This window comes from Pelophylax lessonae (genome assembly GCF_965119305.1).
Source record: "Pelophylax lessonae genome assembly, chromosome: 2".
Classification (NCBI taxonomy): domain Eukaryota; kingdom Metazoa; phylum Chordata; class Amphibia; order Anura; family Ranidae; genus Pelophylax; species Pelophylax lessonae.
Window position 1 is genome coordinate 465,567,700 of NC_138769.1, and position 21,605 is coordinate 465,589,304.

General features: G+C 44.9%; 2 protein-coding genes across 2 annotated transcripts in view; one reads left to right on the plus strand and one right to left on the minus strand.

Annotated features, from left to right (window-relative positions):
* The window catches only part of TMCO3 (transmembrane and coiled-coil domains 3), a 145,395-nt gene that overhangs the window by 17,420 nt on the left and 106,370 nt on the right, over nt 1–21,605 (minus strand). Inside the window, exons 9-11 of the mRNA XM_082246275.1 lie at nt 7,050–7,245; nt 1,740–1,890; nt 26–105 (exon numbers count right to left, since the gene is read on the minus strand). Of these exons, the coding sequence (XP_082102401.1) occupies nt 26–105; nt 1,740–1,890; nt 7,050–7,245 (427 nt within the window). The remainder of the gene's footprint in view (nt 1–25; nt 106–1,739; nt 1,891–7,049; nt 7,246–21,605) is intronic.
* On the plus strand, nt 13,752–15,731 carry LOC309546704 (uncharacterized protein; the record flags this gene model as incomplete). The annotated part of the gene is made up of 1 exon (XM_082246416.1): nt 13,752–15,731. One exon carries the CDS (start codon nt 13,752–13,754, stop codon nt 15,729–15,731), a length of 1,980 nt encoding a protein of 659 aa, XP_082102542.1.

Consider the following 21,605-nt stretch of genomic DNA (forward strand, 5'->3'; position numbering starts at 1 on the left):
CTTTAATGAAAAAAAAAATTCTCACCTTCATTAGCACCAATGTCAACGTTAATGACAACAGAATAGTCAACTCATAAATTACAAATGTTGGGAATACATGAAGCCCTGAAAGGATAAATACAGAAGTACATAAATAATATTTTTACCAAAGGATATTAAATTTAAAAGGTACAAAAACAGGATTTTCAACACGGCATTTTTTTCTCAGATTTATTGATACAAAAAAAAGGCACTGCAGGGAGAGGGAGGCAGCATTCTAGAATGTGAGCAGACGCAGTCTCTTGCAGCTCCACTAGGACAATCATAATCCTTCTGCTCCTGCCCTGCAGACCAAACCTCTGTGTCACCCTTGCTGTAGCTTCAAGGTGACACAGACAACCTAGAAGAACTCTTTAATTCATAGACGGGGCACTGTAAGAAGCATCTGTGAGTTCTAATCTACAAGACTGAAAAGCTGGGTAAAAATGGCACCAGCTCACCTGGGTCTTTGACCTCTCTTACCTCTACTTTGGAGACGTTTACTGAGGCCCAGGCTGAACAATCTATTTCTGCCTCTCCTGCACAGGATCCTACCTTGTCACACCTTGCCTCCCCATATCCATCTACTCCTGTTGACTCTGGAGGGGGACTGGAACCTACCCTCTCTGAAATCCTTAAAGCAATACACACATCCTGTCTGCATTTATGGGGAAAGTGAATGAAATTCGATTTGACCTGAATATTCTTCCTACTTACATCCAGAAATGATTAGAGAGGGAACGGCTAGCATGGAGAGACAAGTTAGTGCTGTGGAGAACACCATATAAACTATTTTCTGGCAAGCAATTTTATTTTGAGAAAAAAGTAAAAATGGCAAGGGAGAAAGCTAGCTACCTGGAAATTTAGTTGGTCTTCCTAAAAAGAAAAAAAAAAAAAAAAAAAAAGAGACAAAGTGGAAGAGAATGACCTTGTAGATTTCTTGGAGCACGGGTTTCTCTCTGAATTAGGCAGCAACAATTTGTCCCCATTTCAATACTGAACATGCCCATGGGGTCATTTGACTGATGGAAAAAAAAAAATCAAGAATCCTGGCTGGCTGTGCTGTGTGGCAGGGCTGTGCAAATTTTAGGACTGTATGGACAAAAATACAAATCTTTTGGCAGGTAAAACAGCTCTCCTATATACTGTATATATTTCAGCACAGCAGGTAGCGGTTTGCCTGGAGTTCAGCTTAGTAGCTGCAAGCAGTCATCAGCCATAACTGTATTAAAAGCGGAACTTCACTCTCTCAATCAACACGGACTGTTTTTAATCCTTTTGTTGCTAGCATTAGTAAATGAATAGGAAAGTATGTCATATTGACTTGTTTTCATTTTTTTTTTTTTTTTTTACATTTCTTTAGTTACTTCCTGGTTTCCAGGCCTAGGAAAATGTCATATATCCCAGGAATCTTCAGAAGGGGAGGAGGGACCTTCTCAACCAAGCACATCCTCCTGCCTGCATGTCTGAGCTAAGGGCAGATTGATTCAAGGAAGTAAATGCTACATGAATCATCTGCCCTTACTCAAGACAGCCACAGCCAGAAATTCTGGAGGGTATTTTTCAAAGTGATTTCTCAGCAAAATAAAGCATAAAGACATGTATTGATGGGTGAGCTTGCTTTGAATATTAGAAAATTAATTAAATAGTATTTTTGGTTTGTGGTGACCAGATGCCGTGTGGTGCCATTTTAAGTAAAGGTTCAGAATGGCAGCATGTACCTATAGATGCAAAGAAAATGATAGCCAGGAAGTCTCGAATAGGTTCAATGCATGACATAACTTCCTCTGTGACCATGTGTCCTTGGGAAGAGATGAGAGCTCCAGCAAGGAAGCACCCCAGTTCCATTGATACATCCAATAGTTCAGTAACCTGCCAGGAATAAAATATTGAATTTAGGTATGACCACTATTGCTCTGGATTCATACATATTATAGCATTGCTCAGTTTTTTAAAAAGTTAACATTTTTCTTAGGGCTCTTTCACACGGTCCGCCTCCGTAGGCGGATCCGTGCTGCTCAGCGGGGATCGATCCGCCGATCCCCGCTGAGCCGGCGGATGACAGCTCCGTCTCCGCTTGCAGTGCGGAGAGGGAGGTGTCACAGCCCCCGCTGCTCTCTATGGGGGATCGGATGAGAACGGACCGCCTGTCCGCTCTCATCCAATCTGATCCCTGAACGGATGGAAAAGTAGGGTTTCCATCCGTCCAGATTTCACGGACAGGATCGGATACGGATGGCAGCGGTTGTCAGCGGATGTGTCTCAGCTGACATCCGCTGCCCCATAGAGCTGCATGGAGGATCTGATCAGATCCGCCTAAAAAACTGACAGGCGGATCTGATCGGATCGCCCGTGTGAAAGAGCCCTTAGTCTCTAGAACAGTGATGACGAACCCTGGCACCCCAGATGTTTTGGAACTACATTTTCTATGATGCTCTTGCACTCTGCAGTATAGTTGAGCATCATAGGAAATGTAGTTCCAAAACATCTGGGGTGCCAGGGTTCGCCATCACTGCTCTAGAGGTAATCCACAGACTGTTTCTACCACCTGTGAGTACTCTATGACCTGACAAAACAGATATATCTCCCCATAGATCAGCTCTAACCATATTTAGATTTTTGCTTGAACCACCAAGATATATCTTTAGCTCTCTTGTATCTGTGTCCTTTTTATATATTGTTATGTGATTTTTGGATACTATCAGGATGCAGTACTGAATTGTTTGATCTTTGGCTTGTATGTTCTACATCAAAGATGAACCTTTGTTATAAACCGCTGGATTATGTACTCTTTTTGGATGTGTTTAACCACTTTACCACCGGAGGATTTTGCTGTCTTACGTCTGGGCCACTTTTTGCGATTCGGCGCTGTGCGACTTTAACTGACAATTGCGCGGTCGTGCGACGCCGTACCCAAACGAAATTTACGTCCTTTTTTCCCCACAAACAGATCTTTCTTTTGGTGGTATTTGATCACCTGTGCAATTTTTACTTTTTGCGCTATAAACAAAAAAAGAGCGTTTATTTTGAAAAAATAACAATATTTTTAACATTTTTTTATATGAAATTCCCCCAAAAAAAGATGTAAAAACCAATTTTTTTTAAATTTTTGGCCAATTTGTTTTCTGCTACCCATGTTTGGTAAAAAAAAAATCACAATAAGCGTACTTTGATTGGTTTGCGCAAAAGTTATTGCATTTACTAACTAAGGGAAAGATTTATGTAATTTTTGGTGTTTTTTTTTTTTAACGCGTAATGGCGGCGATCTGCGATTTTATTTGCGGGACTGCGACATTGCGGTGGACAGATTGGACCCTTGACTGACATTTTTGACACTTTTGGGGGTACCAGTCACATTACTGCAGTAATCAGTGCTATATATATGCACTGTTACTGTAAAAATGACACTGGCAGGGAAGGGGTTAATTTTATTGGAGAGGGAGGGGTTAATGTATGCCTGGTGCTTACTGACGTGTGTGGGGGGAGGTGACTGAGTGACACAAGGACAGATCCAGGGTTCAGCTATGCTGAGCCCTGCAATCTGACCCTGCCTGTCACTTGGGAGATCCGCCCGCTTGTGTTTACACAAGCAGGCGGATCTCCACACTAGATCCCCGACGATCGGGGAAGAGCGACGGCGATCGCCGCTGCTCCTCCCCTGGCCAGACTCCCGCTGTGACTGAATACAGCGGGAGCGAGCCTCCGGTGGCGCGCGCTCGAGCCTCCGGTGGCGCGCGCGCGCCGCCAAGAAAGGGGAGTGTCTGACGACGTAGTACTACGTCGTCAGACGATAACGAGACACTCTGCCGCAGTAATATTACTGCAGGCAGACATAAAGTGGTTAAAATTTAACCCTGGTTCTGTACAACATTGTACTTATTATTTTCTTCAATAAAAAGTTTGACAAAAAAAAGTAAAAAAAAAAAAAAAATACAGTTGTGAGTTATGATATTGCTGTACATAAATGAAAAAGGGCTTAGTTGCATGCATGTGCTAATATTTGTATATAATGCACACAGTATGCAAATAGACCCACTACTTTTATATAAAATTTGAAAGGTCCTCCTATCTGAGACGAGGACTGGCTGCTAGGGAAGTTTATTAAAACTGAGCATTTAGCCTGGTTTCACATATATGCAGGGCAGATCCTGGTGCGTTTTCCGTTCAGGTACGATTCAGGTGTGAATTTGACCCTTAAATCACACCTGAACTGAAAAACGCACAGTACCCTTTTTTATTTAGTATCGAACCACAACCAGCCCACATATATGTGAACCAGTTCCATTGAAAGCCGGTCTGGGTCACATGTTATGCCAATCAGATGCAATTCAAAATGCATCCTATTCGCATGTATGTTAACCGAGCCTTACTGAATTAGCCCCCATTTCCCTCTGAACTGTGTAACACCCACGCACAGTATAAACTAATTAAAGTAGCTACCAATTTTTATTTTTTATTTATTTAGTGCATGTACAGTGCCTTGGAAAAGTATTTATACCCTTTGAAATTTTCCACATCTTGTCATGTTACAACCAAAAACGTAAATGTATTTTTATTGGGATTTCATGTGATAGACCAACACAAAACGGCACATAAATGTGAAGTGGAAGAAAAATGATAAATGATTTTCAAAATTTTTTAACAAATAAATAGCTGCCTTTTAACAAGCCTTGACCTCTTGTTTGCATAACTTGAAGAAAAGGAGCCTGGTTTCAGATAAGTCTGATTTTATTGCATTTATTGCTACAATGTTTTGTAAACCATGAGAGCACCATTGTTATGATCATAGAGCAGAACTGCATGATACTCAGATGCCTTAATATACAGTATTTGTAAATGTATACCGCTAAGACTTCAAATTTTAATTTTAAAATTCGAAACAAATTTAAATCAGTACTATTTATTAAAGAATATGTTACCCCAACATTTCATATTCCTGATATGTGCCTGTTGTTCCATGTACTTGTGTTTAAAATATCCTTTTCTTTTTGTATTTCTTCCTATGTGTGAAATACCCCTTGTTTCTGCCAGTCCCCCTTCTTTTCCATTTAGGAAAATGACCACATTAAGCAAATAACCACATCTATCTCAGCATGATTGGTTTTCTGGCTGTGCTGGGAGAATAGCCTGCCTGTTCTGCAAAGGTCAACACTTGCGCGGACACTCCCTCCTGCACATTCACTCACTGGGAAGATCGGTGCACAGCTGCTTCTCCACCCCTAGCTTTCTAAGCCCTTATGCAGCTAAGAACAGAGGTGATTTGATCACTTTTTTTTCCCATTTCATTTCTATTTTAAACTGAATGGGTTGTTTTTTAAAGCGAAGGGTTCACATATACTTTAACTAGCAGTGTTGAGCGCCTTGCAAATATTATTTATTGTGTACTTAGAGAATTATGCCTCCCAATGTGAATTATCAATACTAGGTTTAAATTAACTTCAGCATCTCTCATTATTTCTGTCTATAACCTCCGAAATACCTGCATTTTCTCTCCTCTTCAGAATCTTCCTGACAAAAAATCTAGGGGATTCTTCAGCATTAGATACAGTGTAGACACTGTGGCTGTGAAAGAGGAAATGCTCAGAGTATGGGAACTGAAGCACAAAGTAGATATCTCTATTTCATCTCACGCCTCAAAGTCAGCCGTTTTAGATAGGTTTTTCTATTAACTGCAGGGCTTTTTTTCAGTGAGAACACAGGGGACCACAGTTCTGGCACCTCTAGCACTCCATGTATGTAATTGCAAGAGGTACTGGGATATGCTGAAGGATCTGTTGATGCTAGCTGCTGGGGGATTTATTGTCGCTGGAAGGGATCTATATTTGGGAGGGTCCGTTGTTGCTGTTGAGGAGATCTATTGTTGTTGGTTGATCTACGAATGCTGGAAGATCTATTATTTAGGGAGGCGACTATTGTTGCTGGGGGATCTACTGTCTGGGGAGGGGTTTATTGTTGCTGGTGATCTACTGTTGAGGGAGGGGAATATTGTTGCTGGGGGGGATCTTTTATTGAGTGAGGGGTCTATTTTTGCTGGCTGCTGAAGATATACTTTTGCTGGGGTGGGGGGGGGGGGTCTATTGTTGCTGAAGTGGATCTATTGTTATTGTGGGGGAATCTATTGTTGCTGGGAGATCTATTGTTGGTGGTGGTGTCTGTAATTGCTATAAGTATCCATTTCCTGACTTTATAATTAACAAATTCCATTCAAATTACTTAGCACTAAATAAATTATACTTGGTTCTGTATTCTCTGAAAGGGGCTGTACTGAGAGGTGACTAGGGGGTGGTACCAAGGAATGTGCTCAAAGGTGGGTAAGGGGCAGAGACAAATAGTGACTCAGAGGGGGGGGGCTACCTGCACCTATTCTCTGAGAAAAAGAGCCCTGATTAACGGTGTTATTGTATGCAAACTGTAATAATTAGAATTTATATATGGTGCGTGTCATCTTCCATAAAAAATAAAGTGTATGAAATGTACAGAATATGTATCTAAAGGAAGTTGAACACAGTTTCCAGTAAAAAGACTAAGGATATAATTATACCTTAATACATTAAAATATTCAATCCAAATTATGGCCAGATGAAAGATTTATGCGTGGCTTTACAAGCATATAATCTATGTGAAGAGATGTTATTTCATATTTCCATCAAGGCTGTGAATGTACAGAGTTGCTGTAGGGTACAGAAACGTAACCGTACACAGTAATGTATTCATCAGCAGCTGTGGGAAGTGTAAAGCCTAGGTTTCTTCTCTTTTTAGTACATGTATGGATGTCACAGTTTGAGGAGCTGTAAAAAGGAATTTCCAGCACACATAAACTGCAAAATATGCAGACATATTCATTCCTCTTCCACAAAGACCACACTGTGCTGCCTGACAAAAGAAAATTCAAATAAGTAGAGTACATATAGATGTATAATCTGAACTTACACTTCTACTAAGGCTACCAGAAATATATTCACAAAGCATTTTCAGAATACATAGCCCTGGTGATGAAACTATAAAATGTAAATAAATATACAGAAAATTACCGTGAGCATAAGAAAAATAAATGCAGAAATTCCCATGACCAGAATTTCCTTATTTCCTTTACTTTCTGTATGCAGCTTTCGATAATAAGGTCCAATGAGATAGGTCTTCATAATAAGACAGACAAGAAAAACCGCAAGCAAGGAAAAAAGGATTTGTCCAATCAGTGCCAGTATTCGGAAAACCTCCAGGACTACACTAGGGACACATTAAATAAAAAAAAGTAAATAAGAGCCTGAATATATCCTAGGAGGTGTAAAGCAAGCAGGTAGAGATAAATGTATTCATATTTCATATTTAATATTAATGTGATTCAAAGAAAAAAAAAGTCAGATTAAATGCATTCCAGGGCCAATCAATGGCATCGTTCTTAGAATTAATCTTAATACCAATCACCTGCGTTACAGTGTGAAAATACATTGCTCTTACAATACCGGTAGCTGCTGCTTAAAGTATAAGGCAGATATTGCACAGATTAGAATATCCCTACACCACTTACTCCTGAAGACATTGCTGTTTGATGATAAAATGTGTAGGGAGGGACCATCGAGTGACGTCACTTCTGCTGTTTGGACTGCACAGCAGCCATCTTGGTGGATCGGATGCTTCCTGGTTTACATGCATGGCTGTTTTGATATTTTTTCAACTGATACAAGTGCAATACTTTGAGGGCCGGTTCACACTATAGCGAGTGCGGCGATCGCATGTAATTCGGAGCGCACTGCTCCTTCATTACATGCGATCGGATGTGTGGATGCGAATTCAGCCATACACTTTGTATGGCTAAATTCGCACTGCACCCGCACAAAAGACGCACAGGACCCTTTTTTCCAGCCGCATCAGGATCGGATCGCACAGTGGTTCACACTTGTGCGATCCGATCCTGTGCGAACTGTCAGATCGCACTGCGATATGCGATCAAATTGGGGGTGACGTTAACATTTCATTGACACCCCCTGCGTATCGCACATGGCAGTGTGAACTGCCAGATGTGCGTTTGAGATGCAGGAACAGGCTGCAAATTCGTAGCCTTCCCGCATCGCACAAGTGTGAACCGGGACTGAAGGTTTTTTTTTTTTTTTATAAATAAACATATTTACACTATATGAGGCTGTCCTCCCTTTCTTTATGGCTTGACTTGAGGTATTCTCTGCTCAGAGTTTATGAAGGGAATTGTAGAGGACTGGATGGTGATCCTAAAAAACAGGGCCGAGCTCGTACCATTTTGGATCAAATGTAGACGCATATTGGCTCACTTTGTAAAACAAGGGTTCAATGTAATCTGGTGAGAGGGGTGTGTTTAAGGGGCACTCCAGGCAGCCATTGGAGGAATTCCATCGCAGAACACTTTATTTGTGGCACTTTTTTGCACCTTGATTAAACTTTTGTTTTCAGTGACACAGCACTTTTACCACAAATTTGAATGGACTGTTCACTTTATATGTTGTACACTACTGGGATTGGAAGGGGTGTTAAGATAGGCAGCGCTGCTCCCATACACAGTGGTGTAGGGGTAGTATTAATGGTTTTGATAATTGTTTTCATTTCTCCTTTCAATGTGAGAAAACCAAAACCTTTTGTTTTACTTGCTGGGATATAAAGAATACCATTGACAAAAATAATTATTTAGAGGAGTTTCCAAAGATGTCAAACTTTGACAAAAAGTTCCTTTGATATGTTGTGCTACTACACACATCTATAGTTCTCTTCATTCTAAAAGTAATGATGGCCCATTGCAGTTATTTTACAAATATATAGTTCCTGTACCTGTACTTTTTCCTGCAATCCATAAAGGCAAGCCTTTCCCCGCTGCTTCCCAACACTGCAGGCCCCTAGTTGCTTTTTTATTATACACCTTAAGCCTTTGCACCCTATTCCCATTCAATCCCTATAGGAAAACCGTTCTAAGAGAAGAAACACGGCTGAGATTGTGGACCTTTTTCTGAAGATGCCAGTTGCCCATCCCTGGCCTTAAAACCTTGAGCAACTACCTCATAAGAGGTAAGCAACTAGTGGAGTCAGAATGCAATCAGTATTCCAAATCATATAGAAAATAAAACAGAAGCAACCAAATATCAAACTTTATAGGCCAAGAACCAGGAGTTGGATATACAGTAAACCCCCGCTCCATCGCGGTTCCGTTTTTGCGGTCCCAGTATATTGCGTTTTTTTTTGTAATGTTATTTTACTATATAAATCATTAAAAATGAAATATTTTTGTGTTTTCCATAGCTCTTGCTATGTCTCTCAGTATCTTTTATGTGTTTAAATGAGTTTCTGTTGTCTTAAAAGTGTGTTTAAAGACCTTAAAATGCTTTTACACGTAGAGGGACAGTAAAAAAAAAACATGCCTACAATGCATTTTAATAGGGTTTTTCTATTTCGCGGATTTTCACTTTTCGCGGCTGGGTCCGGGACGTAACCCCCGCAATGGAGGGGGGTTTTACTGTATATAAAAAAATAAAATTCTATTGAATATATCACATTTTAAACAATAGTATCAAAACTACAATAAAAACAATCATATGGTGAACCTAAACACTTAGGCCAGATGAGATAATAGTGTTGTAGAGATCATCCTCATGTGCATGAGAATGATCTCTACAACACTATTATCTCATCTTGCCTAAGTGTTTAGGTTCCCCATATGATTATATTTATTGTAGTTTTGATACCATTGCTTTTATGTGATATATTCAATAAAATTGTATTTTTTATATATATCCAACACCTGGTTCTTGGCCTGTACAGTCCGACATTTGATTGCTCCTGATTTTTTTCTAGATGTACAATACGGATGATGGCCCTTAAATGTCACATAAGTTACTATATATTCGAAATCCGTTCACAGTTCAGTTTATATGCAGAATTGATCTAATCCTACTAAAATTTGTACTCAAAAGAAATATGGAGGTTGCCATTGCTAACAGCGTCCTGAAGATGCCATTAGCCTGGCTCTCATGCTGATCCAAAAGCTTCAATACTTTTCTGTCTCAGATCATGCAGATCAAGAAAGCCAGAGTGAAAGCAGAACTCCTGATTTGCATACTTGTCCATGGTAAGTGATTTGTTTGGAAACTTTTGGGTCAAACTGACAGCCAGGCAGCTGGCATTTTCTTAGTACTCAGCAGTGGAAGTTCACATATTTCTCATGTCAAGTTTTCTGTTAAAGTGGACCTGATGTCGACTATAAACTTTAGGTCCTCCCGTTCCATTTGCTGCTTACTACGAAGATTTCAGTAAAAAAAAAAAAAAAAAAAAGTCCTTCATTTGTTACCCGTTAGTTGGCCACACATTATACAATTTTCCTTAAGATTAACTGGAATCAAAGACTATGAGGTCAAGCCTAAACACTTTCAAATTGTATGCAATCAGGCAGGCTCTTGCACTACATCGAAGGTAAATCTAAAATGAATAAGAAAAAAAATTGTATAATGTAGACCAGCCCTAGAGAGGACTCCCTCTGCCTTAGCAGCCAGCTAGTGCCTTAGCTTCATACAGAGCCTACTAGCTGCCAGCAAGTGCCAGAAGCAGTGGGTCACTCACTATAGCCAGATCCAGCTAGTTTTGGAGCTAATCTTACACTGATATTTCTGAAAGAAGAAACAATGGATGGAAAAGGAACTAAAGGAACAAAAATTAACATCACCATAGTGGGCTTTTGCCACTATGTGCATGCACCAGGGAGTGAATTCATCCCGGGATCTAGGGCATGCCAATATTGTACATGGAGTTACTCATGTGCAATCAGAAAAAAAATTGCTTTCACGGCACAGGAAACCTAAGTGGTATCTTCTGTATTAATAGCCTATCTGCTAGTAGTTTTTTTACTTCTTTAAATACACTATAGACCTTTATTCAGATTTAAACCGACAAACAAAGTCCTACCGCTCTATGTCAAGCATGCCCCCTCTCACCCAACCTTTATTGAATTGATAGTAAAAATGGGATTTTGAGTTACTGTAAAATCCATTTCTCTGATGAGCTTTGAAGGACACAGCGCTCTGTCCTTGTCTTCAATCTGCATTCAGTAGGTCAGCGGCAGGGACCTTTTACTTTTCTTCACCAGGAATCCTTTAGGCAAGTCTGTGGCAGAAGCAGTGCAGCCTTTTTATGGAGCATTAGAGCGGGCCCAGAGGGCATTTGCCCCCTTGCCCAGTATTAAACATGAGTGGGACAGTGAAAAAGAAAATCCCAAGACTAAACTATAGCCAACTAGGTAAACAGGAGCTCAACCAAAACAACTGGAGCTCACCTGAAAAAAAAAAAAAAACAATACACCCTGAAAGAGGACCAGAACCTCTAAACTGCAGCCTGCAAAAACCTTGCAGCCAAAGGAAGCATCCACAGATGCCAACACATCCACTTTATAGAGCTTTGTAAAAGTGTGCACCGACGACCAGATGGCTGCCTTGCAAACCTGCGTCACTGATGCCGGATGGCAGAAGGCCCAGGAGGCACTAAGCGCCCTAGAAGAATGCGCCTTAACAGGGAAAGGAGGAACCTGACCCTTCATGAAACAGTCCTGAATCACTGTCTGTCTGATCCATCTGGAAATGGTCGCAGAGAAAGCGGACAACCCTTTACGAGGCCCATCCGTAAGCACAAAGTGAGTTGGATTTCCTAAAAGACATCGTAGCTGCCAGGTACACCCTAATCGCCTGGACTACATCCAAGGCATGCAAAGCAATTTCCTATGGATGTTATGGCCTGGGACACAGGGAAGGCAACACAATGTCTTCATTCAAATGAAACTCAGGGACAACCTTTGGAAGGAACGACGGACAGGGATGAAGAACCACCTTATCTCTGTGAACCACCAAGTAAGGAGAACGACAGAATAACACTGCCAATTCCGACACCCCGCGCACAGAGGTGATAGCCACCAAGAAGGCCACCTTCTAGGACAGCAAAAGCAGGGAAATCTCACAAAGATTCTCAAAAGGAGGCATCTGGAGGAGTGAGCGCACTAAATTGAGGTCCCAAGGTGGCAACGGAGACCGCACTGGAGGGGCCAAGTGTCTAACTCCCTGAAGAAAGGTATGCACCAGGGAGTATGTGGCCAAAGCCCGTTGAAAGACGACCGCTAAGGCCGAAACTTGACCCTTGATAGTACTCAAGGCCAGTTTCTGCTCAACCCCCCGGTGAAGGAAATTCAAGATCCGAGCCACCGAGAAAAAGCGAAGATGAACCCCAAGAGACTCACACCACACAACGTACGACTTCCCCGTATGATGGTAGATCTTCCTTGAAGTATATTTTCTAGCTTTTAACAGCGTTGGAATTACTGACTCAGACAAACCTCTATCCATCAGCACCTGGCATTCAACAGCCAACCCGTCAAACCCAGCGACTGTAAAGGAGGATGGAAGATTAGTCCTTGGGACAGCAGATCCTCCCTGGGAGGAAGCTTCCAAGGAACGTCAGCGACCAGCCGCGCCAGTCCGGAGTCACTAAGATGACCGGACTCCCTTATGCCTCGAACCTGCGTAAAAAGTCTTGGCAGAAGCTGGAGTGGAGGGAAGGGGTAATCCAGACGATACTGACCCCACGGGGCCGCCAGTGCATCTGTGGCGTCCGCCAGAGGATCTTGTGACAAAGCCACAAATCTCTGCACCTTTCTGTAGAACCGAGATGCCAACGGATCCACCTTAGGGATTCCCCACCGGAGACACAGTTGATGAAATGCTTCCGGATGAAGGGACCACTCCCCTTGGTCCTATGCCTGCCCACTGGGATAAACGAATCCGCCTACCAGTTTTCCACCCCATGGATGTGTACGGCGGAGAGGGCTGAAACCAACTATTCTGTCCACCTTGGAATGCGAGCTACCTCCAGAGCCGCCAGGACACTTTTTGTGCCCCGTTGGTGATTGGCATAAGCCATGGCCAAGGCATTGTCCAATTTATTGCGCACTGGACATCCCTGAAGACGATCCGTCCAATGGTCCAGGCACAGTCTGATCGCTCAGAGTTCCAAAACATTGATCGGTAATGTGGCAAACACAGCCACTGTATATTGTCCTTCGTGTATGCATTATGTTTATTGCATGTGTATACCTTTAAGAATCAAGTGTTTGTAATTTAATGCTACAGCCCTTCTCCCCCCCCCCCCTCCTGTTTCTGTGTCAAATTGTGTGGATTCATGACACAGACAATGGTCTGGACTGGAGACATCTCTCCGCAGGGGGTGTGTATTGAGAGACTGCCTGTTTACCATAAGCTCATTAGGTTATCTGTAGCCTGTTTCAATGTACAAATGTTCAGTTCCCATTGGTTGTTCCCTGTCCCCTTCCCCCCCTTTGGCAAGGTTAAGGGGAGTTTCCCTAACTGTGGGTAAAACTGTATGTCTTGGAATTTAATAAACAGTTTAAGCTCTGCATGTTGAACCCTCAACACCTGTGTGGATTGTCTAGTTCTTGGGAGGGAAAGATGGTATAACGCTAACTGGCTAACTGGATTGTTGCATGCTGTACCTGCCTATTTGGATCATTACCTGTTTTCCTGTCTATCAGCAGAGACCCTGTAGATTAAACTACCTCTCCGCTACAACTGGTGGCAAGCGACGGGATTTCAAACCACACAGCAGATCCACGATCGGCAGTAACTACCGAACAAAGAGGAGAGGCAGCAGCACAATGGAACGAGCCATTCGGATAAAACCAGCATTCGGGAAATATGTCAAAATATACGAACGCTTGGTGAATGGAGGTGAACTATGCAGCATTGAAAAGAACTACATTGAAGGAATTATTGCAAGCTAGAGGGGGAAACGCCAGCCACAAAACAAAAGCGACCCTTGTAGCAGAGCTCATGGAGGGAGACAGAGCAACCCCTGCAGCGGGCCCACAGGAGGCAGAACGCAGCGAATTTGACAAGGAGCTACAGAGCAGACTGGCCTACTACCCAGAGCCCCACTCAAGAGAAATACTGGACCGGCTGATGGCAGACGTACAGGAATACCTGGTGGTCAAACACCAAGCAAGTCAGCGAGCCGGGGAGAGAGCTCCAACGCCTGTCCACATTACCCAGGGGAAGCCCAAGATTCCGTACCAGGCGTTTAAAAGCTATACCGAAACCGACGGCGAGGTAGATGATTACCCACAAGATTTTGAAAGGTTATGCCACCTGCACAATATCAGTGCGGAGGATCGAGTACCCCTACTGGCAGGGAGACTATCTGGTCGCGCAGCAGAGGCATACCGTGCCGTACCCGACAAGGACAGTACAGACTATGCCAAGGTGAAGCAGGCCATTCTAGCTAGGTATGCGATTACCTCAGAGGCCTACCGCCTAAAGTTCCGAGATATTAAAAAGCTCACCAGAGACACTCACACAGAATGGGCGCACCGTCTACAACGAGCGGCAAAAGGATGGTTGGAAGCCACCCAAGTCAACACCCTAGAAGACCTGTTCCAGCCAATGGTAATGGAGCAGTTCTTTAACGGTATACCCGCTCATCTGCAGAATTGGGTGCGAGATCGGAAACCACGCACTCTACAAGACGCAGCCAAGTTAGCGGATGAGTTCCAAGATACCAGGAGGGAACAGCGCACTCAATCAAGAGCAGCCTATGGACCTACAGCACCAGTACCAGCCGTAACCGCAGCCGTCCCAGCACGCCCGGGGGTAAGCAATAACACCTACACGCCCAGGTATCAGGCTCGCCCCCAGATACGATGCCACACCTGCAACCAGCAGGGACATATGCAGCGGGACTGCCCCCGCAACCGACCACGGCCCAGCTGGAATACCCCGACACCCAACAACCGGGCAGCAGTCCATTTTGCCCAAGCGGAACCCTACAGAGTACCCGAGGTCCCAGCTTCCACCGCGGAACCTCTGGGTACGCTACATGAAGTCAACCCTATCCAAGCAGCTTCTGACAACCGCCAAGGGCACCAACAAGAAGTACAGATGGAGGGGAGAAAAGTACAGGGGTTGCGAGACTCTGGAGCTACTATAACGCTGGTCCGCAACCACCTAGTACCCAAGGGCAACCTCACAGTGGAGTGTGTGGCAGTACGTGTAGCAGGGGGAGCGTTCTACAAGATCGCCACTGCCAAGGTACACCTGCATTGGGGAGCGGGGAATGGGAATGTGGAGGTAGGCATAAAGCAGGATTTACCCGCAGACGTTATTTTGGGCAACGACCTGGGGGAGCTGACTTCAGCTTTTGTTCCCCAATCTACCATCCACAAAGCTTATCCGGTTGTGACCCGGCAGCAGGCTCGCACCACAGCACCACCTAACCACTCTGAGGCTCAGGTAAGCAGTGTGCCCCCCATGCCTAATGTCCCTCCCTGGGCGTCCCCCCTAGAATTCGGGTCGGAGGTGGCCCTAGACCCTTCCTTACAGCTGTATAAAGACCGTGTAGATAAAAATCAGGCAGGGTTAGAAGGGGAAAGATACACATGGGAGAAGGGACTCCTATACAGCCAAGCCGAGAAGGTAATAGCTGGTTCGATCCCCATACCCATTAAGCAATTAATTGTTCCCCGGAAATATAGATTGGAACTGCTGCGCATAGCGCACAACATACCCCTGTCCGGACACTTAGGGATCAGTCGTACTAAACACAGGCTAACCCAGAATTTCTTTGGGCCAGGTATCTCCCAGGATGTACAGCGATATTACCAGACCTGTGATACCTGTCAAAGGGTAGGGAAGAGGGGTGACCGATAAAAGGCCCGGCTACGATCTCTTCCCATAATTGAGGAACCCTTTAGCCGGGTCGCAGTAGATATAATAGGCCCCTTAACTAAACCTAGCCCATCCGGCAAGAAATATGTCCTAACCGTGGTAGACTACGCTACCAGATACCCTGAGGCAGTGGCCTTGACCAATGTGCACGCAGAAACGGTAGCAGATGCCCTGATGCGAATATTCTCCCGCGTGGGATTTCCCCGGGAGATTATTTCTGATAGGGGCACTCAGTTCACCACCGAAGTAACGCACCAGCTCTGGAAGATATGTGGGGTACAACAGATCTTGAACTTCGCATATCACCCCCAGTCCAATGGGCTCTGTGAACGTTTTAACGGCACCCTCAAACAGATGATCCGTACGTTCATGGATACCCAGAAAGACTGGGAAAGGTTCCTTCCCCACTTAATGTTTGCATATAGGGAGGTACCCCAAGAATCCACTGGATTCTCCCCTTTCGAACTTCTGTTCGGAGGGAGAGTGAGGGGCCCCCTAGATTTAATCCGGGAACATTGGGAAGGAGAAGGGACCATTAATGGTACACCTATCGTACCATATGTGCTGGAGTTTAGGGAACGCCTGGAGGCACTGACTCAGACTGTACGCGACAACCTCCAGGCGGCCCAACAACGACAGAGCCGATGGTACGATAGGGGAGCCAGGGACCGCAGCTTTCAAGTCGGGCAAAAAGTATTAATTTTACGACCGGGCCACAAAGACAAGCTGCAGGCCTCCTGGCAGGGCCCATACAAGGTGGTAGAACAAATATGTAATATCACCTATGTGATCGGTCCAGTCGCAGGCGTAGGAGCCAAACGCATGCTCCACGTAAACATGCTCAAACCCTACCAGGAACGTACTGAAGAGGTAACTGCAATTTGCGCATCCGCAGCCGAGGATTTTGATAATCTACCTCGCCCAGACCTCCTAGATCAGGAGGGGCGGAACGGAGATCTGGGAGAAGTACAGTTAGGGGAGCGACTAAGCGCACAGGAGCGTACCCAAGCTCAAAGTCTAATTAGGGAAAAGGGGGCCACCTTCTCTAACTTACCCGGGTACACCCCGTTGGCCACCCACAAGGTCGAAACCTTAGAACAGACACCCCTTCGCCAACCCCCCTACTGCATCCCAGAATCAGTAAAAGAGAGCCAAGTCGGAGCGGATGGCGGCGAGCACCCAGTGGCTTATCTAATCAGGAAACTTTTACCCCAGGAAGTGAGCTACGCCGCCATTTAAAAAGGAGTGCCTGGCTGTGGTGTGGGCCCTCAAGAAGCTACAACCCTATTTATATGGACAAACTTTCTCTTTACTCACGGATCACAACCCGTTGGTGTGGCTAAAAAGGGTGTCAGGAGACAATGCCAGGCTGCTGCGCTGGAGTTTGGCGCTGCAGCCTTTTGACTTTACCATCCACTACCGCCCTGGGAAGCAAAACGGCAACGCCGACAGGTTATCCAGACAAACAGACATTGACAAATGATCTGTGAGTACTCCTCCGGACATCCGCAAGCCGATCCGTTAGGATCAGAATGTGTATGCCGGCTTGGTTCTGGGGGAGCACTGTGGCAAACACAGACAGTGTATATTGTCCTTCGTGTATGCATTATGTTTATTGCATGTGTATACCTTTAAGAACCAAGTGTTGTGTAATGTAATGTAAGAACCAAGTGTTGTGTGAACCATGTAATGTAATGCTGCAGTCCTTCTTCCCCCATCCCCCCCCCCTCCTGTTTCTGTGTCTAATCGTGTGGATTCATGACACATAGACAATGGTCTGGACTGGAGACATCTCTCCGCAGGGGGTGTGTATTGAGAGACTGCCTGTTTACCATAAGCTCATTAGGTTATCTGTAGCCTGTTTCAATGTACAAATGTTCAGTTCCCATTGGTTGTTCCTTGTCCCCTTCCCCCCCTTTGGCAAGGTTAAGGGGAGTTTCCTTAACTGTGGGTAAAACTGTATGTCTTGGAATTTAATAAACAGTTTAAGCTCTGCATGTTGAACCCTCAACACCTGTGTGGATTGTCTACTTCTTGGGAGGGAAGGATGGTATAACGCTACCTGAATTGTTGCATGCTGTACCTGCCTATTTGGATCATTACCTGTTTTCCTGTCTATCAGCGGAGACCCTGTAGATTAAACTACCTCTCCGCTACAGGTAGTCTGGACTCTTCCAGTGTCCAGATCCCCTGAGCAGAATGCTTGCCGAGGACGCCTCCCCAGCTGGACAGGCTGGCATCCGTAGTGACCACTGTCCAATACAAGGCTCAGAAGGATTTGCCCAGACGAAGCACTGGAGAACGAACCCACCATATCAGGGACTCGGCGTACAAGCTTAGACCACTCAGTCAGAGTTTGAGACACCAGGGCAATGGTGAATACTGGCCTCAGTGGCGAACCAGCCAGAGTGTGCATATTGTGGGGCAGAGCCTCTGCCTTCCAGTCAGCCAGATCCTTAAAGGCCGGGGACTCTACAACCGGAATAATGGTTGTCTTGCTTAAGCTGGAAACCGGAGTGTCCACTCGGACGGTAGAACAGTCCACTTCTTAATAAGGGACTCCTCATAGGGGTATCGCCTAGCAAATCACTGTTACTTGTGATTTTGGGGATGGTTGTTTATTTTGTATAGCTAGCGCTGTTTATCGCAGAGAGTGTACCACTCTTGTATTTTTTTTTTACACACCGTATGGTTTGTAACAGCAGCTGCTTAATTTTTCATGTCACATTTGAATTCAGTTTTGTTTATTGGTACGAGTGGGTTTATAGTAATCTCATAGGGGTTTTGTCTAGCAAATTGCTTAGGGACCCCAAATGGAGGTTTTGGTTGTCCCCACTCTTTAGCAAAAATTCTATCAAAATAGGCAGGGAAAGGAAACACCTTTGCCTCTCTGGGTGGCTTGTGAAAGCCAAAGGGAACCTGAAATCTCTGTCGCAGCTGCGTCCTCTAGCTTTAAGGTCTCACGCACAGATACAATCAGTGCTTCCACCAGCACCTTTTTTTGTGCGCGGTTGCAGATGTGGAGGAATCGTTCTCACTATCTGAGGATTAAGGGTGTGTGGTCACAGACCCAACAGGGTGACCCACGTCCATGACGGCCGAATCAGATTCAGGATCTGATGAGACAGATGAGGCAGGGGAAGGCTGGGGATGCTTTTTGGTAGCCCATCCCCCAGAAAGTCACCTCTACCCGGCACACAAAGGACTCCAGGACCGCCAATAGTGCGTCAATGGATGTTTGGGACCCGGAGGGCCCCGCAGCCTCAGAGAGGGGATCAGGTGGGGAGATGTGCTCCAAAGACTCCATGATTCACCAGGGAGACTCCACAAAAACGTGTAACATACTACTGCAAAGGGACAACCCTCACTGCGCTGGCAGCACCACCCGGTCACCAGGCACAGAGCACCAAGCAATCCTCAGCAGAGAGGGAGAGGACCCCACCAAATTCACCACCCAGCAGAAACAGGCACCTGCAGCCACCAGGACAATCTGCACTCCACGTGCAGCCACAAGGAAGTGAAAAGATCCAGAAGTCAGCATCAGGAGATGAGGAGGGGCTCCCACCACTGAAATAGCTGCCCACAGGGCTCCACTCATGGGAGCGGCTATTTTCAAATGCAAACCACCACAAAATGGCCACCGGACAACCCAAACACGGCCACCGCGTATAGAAACACACAGGCTACAACAAAATGGAGGCACCGCAAGGCTTACAGGGACCCAGGAGGGAACCCAGGTCTCAAGGACAGACCTAGGCAGGATGGGGGGCCCTAGGAGGAGCCCCCACCAGGTACAACACCCCCCAAACATGGCGGGACAGATGAGGGAGAAGCCTGATGGGAAGAACGGGAACCTGGGGGTCTGACTGTCCCAAGAAGGGGTCCACGTCCACCCCAAAACCCTGCGGGGGGAGAGGGGGGGACAGCTACTCACCATACCAGTAACCAGGCAGGCACTGCTTCAGACAGTACCTCCTCTCCATCGAAATAGGGGGCTGTCGGCCAGGAGGAACACTGCGACTCAGGCCGAGACCCGGTTGTATGTTTCCTCACGAGGCGTTTAACTCACACACTAGCCCCCGTCTGGTGGACCAAGCGCAGAGCTGAGGTCGACGCATGCTCGCTGGCCAGACTGGGATGACCACTGGATCTAGATTATCCAACCCATCGTCCAGTCTGTCAGTTGCTTGTAGATCTCACAGGAAGAAAACCACGAGAAAAATGAATATCTAAAAGGAAAAAAATTGCCAGGACCAGAGATCCCAGCAAGGAAATAGGTCCTTACTCCTGACTAGGCAGAAAAAAACCGAGTACCTATAGCAGAGAGAGGAAGTATACCCCCTGGGACTGCCCATAGATGTAGTCAGACTTTTTTTTTGCCTAGTGTCCTACTCCTGTAGGGGGGCAGTAAAACCCAATAGTTAAGAAGATCGGGAGCGGTGTCCATCAATGAACGAAAGAGAAATATATTCTAAGTGTGAAAGATTTACAACCATTTTTTAATGCTGCATTATTACTGTATGAAAAGTCTCAAACATAAATATAAGTGGGGCAACAATAGTTTCTATTTAGACACAAAAGGCAATTTCTAGTACTTAGTGTTACAAAAGGCTATGCATCTGAGCTTGCTACATGCTAAGTTAGTTCCTCCTAATATTTAATGCAGTAACTCTCAAAAAAACTTAATATTTTCCAGAATAATACCTCTCTCACCTCTCTCTGTTTTATAAAGTATAAATATTTCTGCCACCATAGTGATTTGCTAGAAGGACTAATGTCACTATTTAAAAATACAGCAAATATCTACAATCATATCTTTTTTCGTTCTTGTGACAGCTTTAAATTGACCTGCTGCTATTTTCTATATAAAATGGTGATAGTTCATCACCAGTTTTGTATGGCTTTCTGCAACATTTGTCCTATTTTGGGTATTGGACGTGTGGGTTTGGATCTTCTAAGCGGTTAGTCATTCCCTCTTTATGTTTGCTTAATATTTATATAATTGCCATTCCTATGTTTGTCATCTCTAGACTACTGCTACTTTTTCGCGGCGCACGTTTGATGTGGGCGGCGCCGAGCGCTCCGGGCACGGGGGACCCCGATTGGTCCACAGCATGCCCAGGGGCGGACAGATGCCGCTTTCTGTGCATGCGTCGGCGTCTTTTAATGGCGGACGCACTCTCTCTAAGTGCGCGCCGCCATTGAACACACTCCAGCAGACATCCAGGTAAAGGGAGCAGGCAGACACGATTTCTCTTCGCCCATATTCCTGCTGTACGGTACTTTGCTCTCTCGCTTTGATTGTCCTCTCCTTTTGGTATGTCAGTACTACTGGGCACTCTCCATACTAGGGCTCTTATACTCCGCACCACTTGGGTTCCCTCTCCTTTTGTCATCTCTTTTTCTTTTTCCTTTCTCTTGCCCTCCCCTCCCTTCCCCCCCCCCCTCTCTTTTTGTTCCCTTCCTCTCATCCCTTCCTTCTTTCTTAACTTTCTTACCCTGTGGTGGCTGGGGTTAGCCTTTTGGGGTGTTTTTGTGATATGCACCTTGATATCCATCATCTATATCTATCACCTCTTTGGGGGTATGTTAGATCGTCGGCTCCCCTACCTACTATTTTTCATTTTTTGTTTAGTGCATATCTAAGTTACCTGGTATCATTTACCTGCCATGGATTTTCTTCCGCAGTGACTTTTTCCAACACCGTTACTCCTATATGACTTCAAGTTATACTTTCCTGGACTATAACAGGTTTATACATATAACACAGTACATATTTTGGACTTGATAGCAATTCACTGCAGGAACATTCTGCTTTTACACTCATTATATCCTCTCCTTGCATTGTTACATACT